This window comes from Metopolophium dirhodum, chromosome 6 (genome assembly GCF_019925205.1).
Source record: "Metopolophium dirhodum isolate CAU chromosome 6, ASM1992520v1, whole genome shotgun sequence".
NCBI classification, from domain to species: domain Eukaryota; kingdom Metazoa; phylum Arthropoda; class Insecta; order Hemiptera; family Aphididae; genus Metopolophium; species Metopolophium dirhodum.
The window spans coordinates 19,994,959-20,008,057 of NC_083565.1; the positions used below are offsets into that span (position 1 = coordinate 19,994,959).

At 29.8% G+C, this 13,099-nt stretch overlaps 1 protein-coding gene across 1 annotated transcript in view; it reads right to left on the bottom strand.

The window, feature by feature from the left end:
- The window catches only part of LOC132947008 (uncharacterized), a 36,633-nt gene extending 24,258 nt beyond the window's left edge, over nucleotides 1-12,375 (bottom strand). Inside the window, exon 1 of the mRNA XM_061017174.1 lies at nucleotides 12,028-12,375. Within this exon, the coding sequence (XP_060873157.1) occupies nucleotides 12,028-12,078 (51 nt within the window). The 5' untranslated portion in view covers nucleotides 12,079-12,375. The remainder of the gene's footprint in view (nucleotides 1-12,027) is intronic.
- Nucleotides 12,376-13,099: the final 724 nt, after the last annotated feature.

The window sequence follows — 13,099 nt, forward strand, 5'->3', positions numbered from 1 at the left end:
AAATATAATTGTGTTTACATTAAAATCTAATTTTTGTTTGCCTCGATTACGCTAAAATTCGTTAATTTCTCTGCTTTAAACAGTGAATTTACGAGCTTCATTATAATGTTTGCACTTTTACAGATATAATATTAAGTTTCTCGAGATAATCAGGACCGTATCAAGGTACAGGCGCGAGCCAGGCACCTGCCCAGAGCGGCACTTCAGTAGGGGGTGGCATTTTCAAAAAAGTTATAATATTATTATTTTAGGGACGGCCAAATCGTATTTTGCTTAGTGCACTATTTTCGCTTGAGCCGGCCCTGAAGATAATATAAGTGTTTTTAAATTGATGTAGTACCTCGTCGTACCTCTATAATATTGTTTGATGGGCGGGCCACACCCCGTGCTTATAAAGTGTAATTGCAGCCCCTATACAGGACGTATGCTTGCCAAGTGCCGTCTATGTTATACAGGGTGGCCCGCCGTGTGTGTGTGTGTGTGTGTGTGTATAAGTATGTGGACGCGTATGGGGTTGTCTGTACTGTGCGTTTGTATTGGATATTAATCGTTTTTTTTTTTTTAGTTTTTTTTTTTGTTTTCACCGCGGGCCGAGACCAATGCGCAGGTTATAACGCAACGAACCGTGTCATTATATTATTACCTATACAGTGTGTTCTTATTATTATTATTCTGGTTGTTGTTGTATTATATGTATATATGTATATAGGCGCATACGTGTGTATACGTATATTGAACGCGACATGTGCGTGTGTGCAACTGTGTGGATAACGTACACTTATGACTTACACACGCAATACACACGACACACACAAAGATGCCTATATATATAATATAATATAATGTATATAAGAACCATCTGCGACGAGGCGCGCGCTTGCTGGCACACATTCATTTCAGTCATTTCACTCATTATTATGCAACGCGCAGCGGCATTTCTCTCTCGCTGGCCGCGGCGGCACGTCCTGCAGCGAGAGCATTCCATTTATTATCATTATTATTATTATTATTATTATTATTATCGTTGTGTTATTTGTCCGCCGCGACGGTAGACACCCTAAGCCAGGCACACACAAACACACACTATAATATCATCTCAACAGTGGCGTAGCCAGAGTTGCGGAATGGCGGAGAGGGTTAAGTATAAATTAAACCAAATTTTTTACAATTTTTGTACTTATATAAATAATATATTTATTAGGAAGGAAATGTCAATGGGGGGGGGGGGGGGGGGAGGACGCCACTGCGTCTTATTAATATGTAGGTACCAAACCCAATCTATATAATAATTTGAATAATTAAAAATGTATGTTTGTCTGTTTCTTTGCGATTCTGCAGAAACGTCTGGACCGTTTGCAATAAAAGTTATATCAATAGATTCCTAGAGACTCTGTCCACTCAGCACCGATGAAAATATTTACAAATCGAATATTATATTTTGTTCGTTTATTTAAATGGTTGCTATTGGTTACAGCCTACAGCCTACAGGTATTGGTATGGTTAAATAATTATTATTATTAACCCGAGAGGTCACCCATCTGGGAGCTAGAGACACTGGCTGATGCTTGGCATCAGAGCACATTAGTGACTGCGGCAAACAACAGGCCACACCAGGCCCTAATAATACAGATATTATATCAGCCGGATTACCTATATCTAAATATTACTCACTAAATGCAAATCCACAGTTTTAGACCAATTGGCGCCAAATTTTGTATACGCTTATTATTTGGGATCTCGTAAGAGTATATTCGAATAGAATCAGCGCGAATAGCAGCTATTACTTATAAATAATAAGCAAAGTGTATGGCTGAGGCTTATAAAATCAAAAAGTAATCGACCTAGGTATAGGTTCTATTGACGATTCAAAAAAGATTTATTGATGATGTATTGCACAGTCAGGAGGACGGGCACGGGCACTTGTTGTCTCCGTCTTACAAACGTACAACATGGACAATTTTACGTTCACAATAACACATTTTACTCTATAATTTCTAAAATTAGAATGAATTTACCTCTTATAAAATTTAAAGGTAAGCTTATTAAATTATTTAGGGCATAGGTTCTTAACCTTTTCTGATTCATTGACCTCTTTGAAGAATAAAGTATAGTCACGGACCCCCCTCCCCCCCCCCCAAAAAAAAAAAATAAAAAAAAAAAATATTATTTATTATTTTTTAATGATAATATTAAAAGTTAATACATTATTAAATAATTATGAATAGGTAATTAATTTGTTTCATGGTTTATAATTGATGTACCAATCCAAGTTTTAATATGACATATTTTGGCTATTGTTTTGATGGCAATATTGCCTTGAAATCTGGAATCATATTGTACCGCATATCGTCCTTAATGTCCAATCGATTTCATGATTTGTTTTTAATTGTGACTATTGTAGAAAATGTATACTTCCAGAGATATGTAGTAACGAATAGAATCAACAACTCCATTGTCCTCGATATAGCTCAAATATAAACCTTTTTCAACAAACACCAAAATTCGATTTAAGTTTTTGTTTGAAAATCATGGTGTTCTATTTCTTTTGATCTTAAATCAATTAATTCATCTTTAACGAGGTCTGAATCATTAGTTAACGAGATTAAGTTCACAAGAAATGGATTGCGTAACCATATATCTGCTTTCTAATATGTAGAATCGAAATAATTGCCAAATTAATTTTCAAGCACATCAAGATGTTCACAAATTTGTCTTTGTTAAACTGGACAAAGCCATATTATTTTTTTAATGTTCAAGTGTGATAAGTAGTTAGTACGAAGGTAATTATTATAATTTAAGTTTGGTATATAAAAATAAATAATAATGACCTGTTTGTCTCGTCGTTGTCTTTCAAGTGGTAGAATATGGGCAAGAAATTATGATTTTTATCCTAAAAAAGTTATCGAAAGCTGTACAGAAATGTGAACGACCGTTCGCGTATACCTACTATAGTAATAAACTAATAAATTGCATTCAATAAACGTCACAATAAAAATTGACATTATAATAAAACTAACAGCCACCCCATGTACCACGGTGTAACCATCTACGGACCCCCGAGGGGTCTTTTGACCACCGGTTAAGAACCTATGATCTACGGAATCTCGGAGGCTTTTATTGATATTTGTATTAAAAAGCAAAATTATGAATATTTTTAAACAATAATTAATTGTTTGTACATTTTAAAATGATCATAACTTGTTCAAAAGTTATAATATGAACAAAACCCCCCGAGACGCCCTAGATAATATTCTTACTTTTAAATTTCATAAGAGGTAAATTCATTCTAATTTTATAAATTACAGAGTAAAATGTGTTATTGTGAACGTACAATTTGCCATGTTGTACGTTTGTAGGACGGAGACAACAAATGTCCGTGTGGCGTCCTCTCAAGGTGGCTTACCTTCTATTAATAATATCGTTAAAATCATAATCGCATAATATTCGTTTATACTTTATTTCTGCTTGTAATTGGTTCACGTAGGTAAGAAAAAAAATGTTACTATTGTCACTGCACAGATGCCTCGGGCGAATTGCCCATCTCGGAGTAGTAATTTATCCTCGGACAACGCGGCCGTGTAACATACAGCTAGGCATAGCATTGTATAACAATATAGTATAGTGTCATTTTATTATTATACTGAACGTGTGCGTATAATACGATGTCACTCGTAGAATACCAAAACGTAATAATAATAATAATAATAATAATGATGATAATAATTTATCGAAGAGCCATAAAAAATCATCGCGTCATCTCTTAAACGCGGAATTCAAATGAGAATGGCCAATATAAGAGGTTACGCGACAGACGGCGCTGGTCAATGCGAGAATAACGACATATATATATATTGTGCTGCAGCTATTGCGTTATAAGTGAAGTGTACCTATATAATGTGTGTGCTGTTTACACATAGTATTATGTATACTGTGGTATAAACGTACCTAAACTATAAACAATATAAAATATATATTTATATATTATATAGGTATGTAAATTAATAAAAGTCGCACGACTTAAACGCGTACACCAATATTTATCGCCGTACATAATTCAAGATTTAATGACAAACATTATTGTATTATAATATTGCGTGCGGGTAAAGAGTGCCTTACCTTATATCGGGAACGCCCGAACAGACATATTTTATTATAGGAAAATATACATGATTACATAACACGCATAAGAATATAATAATAATAATAATACTTTGGAGACTCGTGGAAAAATTTTAATCTGCAAGAGTATTCAAATTTCAAATATTAAGATTTTTACTTAGCAGTATACTAAAATTGCTAAATATATATATATATATGACGTATGTATAATAATATTAATATATTAATACTATGTACTATCATGATAGTACACATACAGATAATTAATATGAGAACACTTCACGAGCCCTGAACTATCTTATGTGTTACAAAGTATTTCTTAACAGAAAAAAAAAATACGTGGTAATCAATTAGTTTTGTTTTCCCATCACGGCATCACGTCACATTGCATATGTTATGTAAGATATACATATATGATTAAATAATACGAATTTTTGCAATTTTATGCATTTTTAATTTTGAATTAAAAACATTCGGTCGTAAAAATATACTGGAACTGTATATACAGTCTACACTCAACGGTCATCAATAATTTGTATATAATATTATTATGTATTTAAGTATTTTTATTCAATATACGATTAACAGTTTGAATTACTAATGGGTCATAATTTCTTGGAATTACAGCGCTAACTTAACAACACGTAATTGCGTGAACAATTACGTTTTTTATGACGGCCACAACTCATAATAACCTATAAATTGTAATTAATATTTAATTCTAAAATAATATTATGTTGAACTATTTTAATACTAAACCGTAGTCTGCAGCCGATTAAAGATTATCATAAGCGTATATTATGTAAAGATTTATCGACATACAAAGTTAACTAAATACCTATACGGCTAAAGGTTTATAGGTATATATATATATTAATCTACCTACCCATAATCTAAATTATTTATCATCATAAAATTACACAATACAGTTGACTACATTTTATAAATTACATTATACTAAATACTAATATTTACTTATCAAGCCGGATATATATACCTATAATCCCGAGCGACATTAATGAAATTCTCAACCAAGAAAAAACCTCATGTAGTTCATCTCAAAATGTAATCTAATAAACAAACTTCAACTTAAGGTGGCTTAAGTGACATAATATAGGTAATGTAAATACAAACAAATTTTTTTATTCTAAATATTAACAGTTTATTATATGTATAACACAATGTAAAAAATAATGTTAGCATATAGCTATTACCTTAATTGTCGAACCCAATAAAATCTTAAATAAAAAAAAATAAAACGAAAAGGTAAAGGTAACTACCAAAACTATATAGGTAATATTTTTAATTTATTGAATTATATGTTATATCGTGTATAAATTTATGTTATGTGTTATATTTTGTTTTCTATATGCTAAATGATAATTTGTCTTCTTTACTTTATATAATGTAAACTTATAGTACTATTGGGCTCTCCACATGTTATATACATCAAATAAAATAAAGAAAAATATTCCTTTTTCGGAGGTTTACCATGTGCCATAGATTTTCAGCACAAACGGAATTATATATTTATTTTATACATTATGCCTTAGCACGATTTAAGAAAATGTTTAAGCAAAGCGTATTGGTTGAATATTCATTTCGAGAAAAGCTTTTAAAATAATACATTCATTTATAAGTCAACGGTAAAATGTGAACTAGTATTTAAACATTTTGCATACGGTGTTTTCTACAACGAAGCTTAAGTGCTTACGATAGCGTACACAAATATAATTTTCTAAATTCGTTTAAAATTTCATTTAAAGCCGTCTCAATGTAATATACAAAATATATCGTATTAAAAACTAAGTATTTCCTATCGTAATCATATTATTATTCCACCGCTAGTACCGTCGTTGTACACTGGACGACAGCAGACCGGCTTATGTGCCAGAGTTTATGGAGGTTTAAAACATATTTAAGATAATGCGTTATATATACAGAGCAGGAACTGTGAACCACCGACTGATAATCTGACTGTAGGCATCGCGTTAAACACTATTATTATTATTTGTATATTTCATGACTATATTTTTAATATGCCAAACTGTATAAAATACAAATAATGATTCATAGCAAACACATCAATAATATGCACATCCGGACATATCATTATTAAGACAAGTGAGGAGTGCTATATTATTATATTTAGATGTCACGTCATCGCCGCCGAGGGGGTATGTGATGGTATTTGTGACGTATATACCTACTTATAGGAAGACGTATCATCGTTCCCCTCAACCTATATAATAATGCAATAATAATAATAATAACTAGTTTGTCATAATAGCCGACATTCCATCGATGCTATATTATTTTGTGTATACAAAAGGATTTTTTTCACTTCACAAGAACCGTAAATGGTTGTTTTTTTTTTTTAATTTTTTTTTTCTTTCCAGTGTGACGTGATCACATAATATATGATATTGATACGTGCAAGTTTGGTGATGCAAGTTAAACTAGTTTGGGATTTTTTACACGTTCCGTATGTATGCATAATATATGTAAATATTTCGTTTGAATGTCTATACCTATACCGCATGATGGAGGTATATTGCGCGGCTTCCGCTGTATACTGGTGCATATATAGTTTCCTGTCTCTGAGCATACAATTTTGAACCAGCAATAATTGTGTTGGCGGTCATTATTATATATTATTGTAGGACTCGTGTGACATAATTTATGTGTTGCAACAAGGATGTACGCGCTAAATAAGTATAATAATTACGGTTGTTAACACGTGTTGTAGACAAATTAAATATTTTTGTATATTAATTTATAAGCTAAATATTGAATTAATGTAGCCATATTCAGGCACATTTATTATGCTCGTGTGTATAATTATACCTAATTAATATTATACGCACTCGCGCGCCGATCAACACTCTCCCGTTTGAAGATAAATAGTTTTAAAGTCTTGGAGCCACGCCTATAGTGTTTTGTTGAATTTCATATATTTTTTCTCTTTTCGTATTGAACATGTTCAAAAGAAATCATAACTACGATTATGTGATTGAACTGGAATCTAACAAGAGATCCATGGAATGTATATTATTCCGATGTACAATGATATCTACTCTGAAATATTGTATAGTTTGAATACACATAATAATATATAATATCTATTATCTATAAGTATTATAATGACTATATGGAATAATGTATTCAATAACACTATTCATAGATATCAAATATTATTCGTTCAATGATTTCCAATAATCTATATTACATAGCACATTTTGCTAAATACCAATAGCTGAGTCCATAGGACATTATTTAGGATCTGTATAACTGAATTGTGATACCTGATGATAGTAATTGGCAGATAATATTTTAAAATGCCCGTGTTTCAAAACTGTCCAAAATAAAAACTGTAAAACCATAATCCATCTATATATAAAAGACAAAAAATGTTTGTACCCGACTTCCTGTGTCCTTTATGCATTCCTAAACCGTTAATCCGATTTTGATAAAATTAGTACAGAGCTATATTAGACCTTTAAGAAGAAGATAGGCTACATTTTGTCGCAAAAAGGTAAATAAGAGGTTCAATCCTGGGAAGTTCTCAAACAGGAATTTTGAGATTATTATTATTATTTGTTTATAAATGGTTGCTATTGGTTTTAATAAGAATAATAATTATTATTAACGCATTAATTTTATTTTAATACAAAACCACGGTTTCGGTGGACCAATTTTTCGCATTTTTTGATACTTAAAAGTTAAATTATACACTTACGTACCTACACACCACGCGAGGTCCGCGATTAACCACAAGTAGATTGCCTACCTAATACCTTGATAATATACTGCTTGCATGATCACAAAAACCTAGCAATAGCAACGTATTGCCGTATCAGCTAGTAATATTGATAAAAAATTAAATTTAAAAAAAACGAGGAATTCTAAAACTAATTATTAGTTTATTAATGATATTTCACTAGGTACTTATAGGTATATTCAATATTTCGTTTTATTTTTTTATAACGATCTTTGCTTACTGCTTACAGTCAAAGAAGCCGCACTATATTGTAAGCGATTATATTCTATGAACTTTAAAACCACCATGATTTTCTTATTAAAATTTACATATTTTGTCACTCCCTGATAATACCCGATAGATACCCAGAAGAAAGTGACGCAGTGACCTTTTAATAATTATTATTGAAATACAACTTAAATATCAAGAGATGCGTTTCACTACCACCACTGTCCACAATTTTCAAATTTCACAATTATCTTTTATCGTTCATTTTGCCATAATCTGTACCACAAATTTTATTATTTGTACCTACCTAAATTTCTCAGGATAATACCCAGGTCAGTTGCATTTGTTTCAGAGGAATGTTCTGTCGAGGGCTATGTTGAACCAGAATTTAACCCCTACAACTAGTTACGATGGAAATTTTTTCTTTAATTAATAATCGCATATTCAATAATATATATAATTGCAAGTACTTAGGTATACATTATAACCCTAACCGCTGCAGAAGATATGATAAGATCGATAAACCAAAGCTACAACCTGAGTAGATGTCCATTGTTTTGTTGTAGGTAGACCGTATAGGTAGTTACTAGTTACAATACGCCGCCATACGGTGTTCTTAATAATAATTAATACCAATTTACAATATATTATAATATAACGTATACGTCTTCTGATCCTCGGGGGCATACGCCATGCAAGTTAATGTAAATAAATCAATAATCTATAATATACTCATTAATCAATGACAATATAATATATATATAAATTATATTACGACCATAGCCTAAATATTATAGTATTATAGCCTAGACTTATTTAAACATTTAATACTGTTTTCTTTTTCTATTATGATCCTAGAATATCTAGACACTCAATAGTGGGGTTAGGGTATCTACATTATATAATTAAAATGAAAAGTAGAACATATTATATATTATATACAAATATGAGTAAATATATTATGTAAAACAATTTTGTAATAAAATATAAAGAAAACACTACGCTGCGTGTCATTTTAATAGTTTTTACGGAAAGATGATTTTGAATACACGACCTATTATCGTCTGTGTATACTGTATATTATAGTCGTGTCAGTTTATGGCGTATGCATACGAGTATGTATATTAAAACATAAACGAAAAGTAACTGATATATTATTTTATAGTAATAATTTAAACTGAAATTTTTTTATTTTATGATATGTGTTAAGTTATACGTTAAGACCATTTATAATATATATTGTAAAAAATTATGCTTTTTTTTATTTGTTACAGTTATTAGGTACATTTTTAAGCATTACATTTAAAAAAAAAAACAAAATAATTTGTTATGAAATTGAAAAATTAAATTCGTGTGTACATAATACATCATGTTGTAATTTATACGTCTAATATATTGGCCATTTGATTAATTTGTATTTCTTTTTAACGATGTTGAATACAAATACGCAAATTTGATACAATATAAATATCTTAGTTAAAATAATCGCATATATATGTTTAACCATATGAACTTGAAAATAATAACTGCTGGCTTATACATTATGTATAAACGTGTTTTAGTGTACCTACATAGATTTTTCTACAATTTATATGCTTATTATATATAGATCCGTCATGCTACGTGATGTACTGCAGGGTCATTTGGAGAAAAAATATATATAATATATACGTAAATTATAAATATTTGTACAGTATGTCACAATATACTCATGCACAATATTGAATGAAAACACTCTATGAGAAAAGTAAATTTGTTATAGTAAACGTATATTGCAATTATTGAATTATGTTTTTTGAAATATAAAATTGTAAGATTGGAATTTTGTAGATATATTCATGTTTTGGAAGTTATTCATCTTGTTAAAAATAAATATACTTTTTCACAACTGCATTTTTTCATGATTTTTAGATTATAGATGTTGATACAAATAAATGGTTTGAAAATGCTAAGAATTTCAATATAAGGTCATGTACTCTTGTAAAACAAAATTCAATTGTTCAATTGAATGGTATAGGTATACCGCGATATACAAGATACATCTATAGTTACCTATATATTATTATTTACACAATATACCTTTTATGATGGTAGGTACCTATATACGTATATCCTAAATTGTATAAAATACTTAAAATATAGTACCAACAGCGTATCTGACATTTTCTGTTGAGGTATTTTTTTAGCCACGACCATTAGGATGTAACAAATTATACTACATATTTTTACCTTTATTATCGTCTCAAATCAATGGCGTGCACAAAAATATCAAATAGGAAGGGGGGGGGAGTTAGGCATGAAAAAAATAATGATTTATAAAACGTTTTTACATTATCATACAAAGTCAAAAAATCTAGGAGGGGTTGAACACCCAAATTTATTTGCCTATACGTGTACACCACTAGGTAAAATATATATTATTAAGATTATAATACTATGATGTAACGCAGTAGTTTCGTAATTTAATTTCATTGATCTTGTTGGATGATTGTGTAGATTCGAAAATAATGTTTATTATGTTGTTTTTTTGTATATGAATCTAAGATAATATACTTTTAAAAGTGTAATGTAAGTACACAATAACCCAACTATACTATACAAAAGAGTAGATCAGAGTATCTGTAAATGCTTATTTTATATAATATTTATGATTTTTTTGTTGTGTTGTCAAGTTTAATTTAAAATGTATTGTGCAGGTGTATTAATACGATATTTAAAATATTTTACTAGAGTAACGATAGTAAGTATATACCTAATATTGGTGTAACGAAGCCGTTCATAATATATATATATAACCATATAGAAAGGTTGCGCAAATACAATTAATTTGCAATAAGATTAATGATATAAAAATAGATACCTACCTATACTATTATTATAACTATACAACATCATGATGCTACAATAGGTTTCTCCTATATTGTAAATGATAAGGGTCATTAAATAAAAGAGCTTTTAAAACATTTGACATTTTATTGTTTACGTAAGGTAAAACATAAAAATATAATAAACAGCTGGTGTTGAATTAATTTGTTATCTATATGTTTACAGCAAAAAGAGGGAAAACACGCATAAAATAGATAGATATTTAAAACCAGGATTCAAGACATTTCAAAAATATTGTTTCTTTTAAAAATAATAGTCGAGATAATCCATATTGTATGTATTAAATGTATAATAATATTAAAATGTCGGAACATACATGTATTTTATTGATAACATAATATTGTTATGTATAAAATTGTTTTCTACTTAAACGAGAATAAATTTAGTGTTACGTAAATAATTTATCAATGAAATAAAATTGAATGTATAAAACAAAACTAAGTAAAAGACATCATAATATAGTAGCCTGCAATATATTATATAGGTAATTATTCAACTTATTGGCTTATAATATCATTGAAATTAGGGTATTTGACTACGTAATAAGTACAGACCTAAGTTCATAACTATGTGGTAAATTTTAATCTTTATATTGTATGGGATCTAAAAAATGTAATTGGTATTTAAGTTTCAGTAAAAACAAATTATTATCTAATAGTATATATAGGTACATCACAATTGATACAAATATAATACATATCATATACATTATCACTATAATATAGACTAGGTATAAGTTAAAAATTCAACAATTTTAGAAAGGAAATATAAATTGTCAACAATCGACATTGTACTTAATAGTTTTATTTTTACCGGTTATCCAAGTACCTTCATGAGGTGACTATACATAATTTATTATATATATTATTATTATATATGAGTCACGAAATGTTACATTTTTACAAGAACCGATTATATAGATAATGGCATCATGTCAGTTGGGATGTTTATATAATTATATTTAAAACGATTTTTCTTAGATGCGTGCGTGTACTTATATATATTAAAATATATTTATAAAAATCATGACTCACGGATACGCAGAATCCGATCAATAAGATCAGATAAACCGAAGTTGGTTTCATGGCGTCGGCGGAGACTTTAACGAACGGCTCTTAAATTTTCGTATAATATAATACTATTATATGGAATAGATTCTTCTTATTTTGTATATCGTTCACAAAATAATATTCTGATCGCAGTATATTATTTCGAATACGCGCGTTTTACGAGTGTATAAACGCATTATTTACGTTGCGTCAAACTGGAAAAATCGAATTACATTTGATTAGATGATAAAACACAAGCAATTTACATGAGGTGCGAACCGAACGCGAACGAGTGCTCACGGACCGACGCAGTGAAATACTGAGGACAACGACGAAAAAACGAAACCACCGCGACACGCAACGTGAGTAGGCGAGTTTGGTTTGGTGCAACGATGTGGTGAACGGTGTGCGGGGTGAAGTAGAACCTTGGAACGAGTAGAGGTGTGGAGGTTGACTGAGCGCATGCGCCACCTTAATATATACCTATGCGGCTACACCATAATATAATAATGATATAATGCTCAAATGTGTGATTGTTATTTACTTTTTATGAAAATTGTTTATTTTTTTACCCGTGCATGCGCGTAGGCAATTAAATATAATAATGTGATCTCTCGAATACACGTATATTATATAGCTATACGTAAAATACGTATAGTACGAATAAAACTATGAACTAATGAACTATATACTTATACATAATTATAATACAACGAAGAAAATATCAGAGAAGCCGCGATGACTGGTATAAATATTATTATAAAGGTATAATACCCATAATACATATAACATACTGCGGTTGTCTACAGGTTCCAATATTATAATAATATAACCATTGATTGGGTTTAATTCGTGGGAGAAAACCTATATTTACTTAACGAAGTATGTATCTTTGATCTGCAGTCGTGAAAATCTTAATAATTGTACGGTAAGTAGGTACGCGTTCGATCTGTAATGAATAATTGTTTTACTTAGTTATTTTAGTTTTGTATATATGCAAATTATAATAGTTTTTATTCCATAATATCATTATTATAATAATATAGTATAACATACC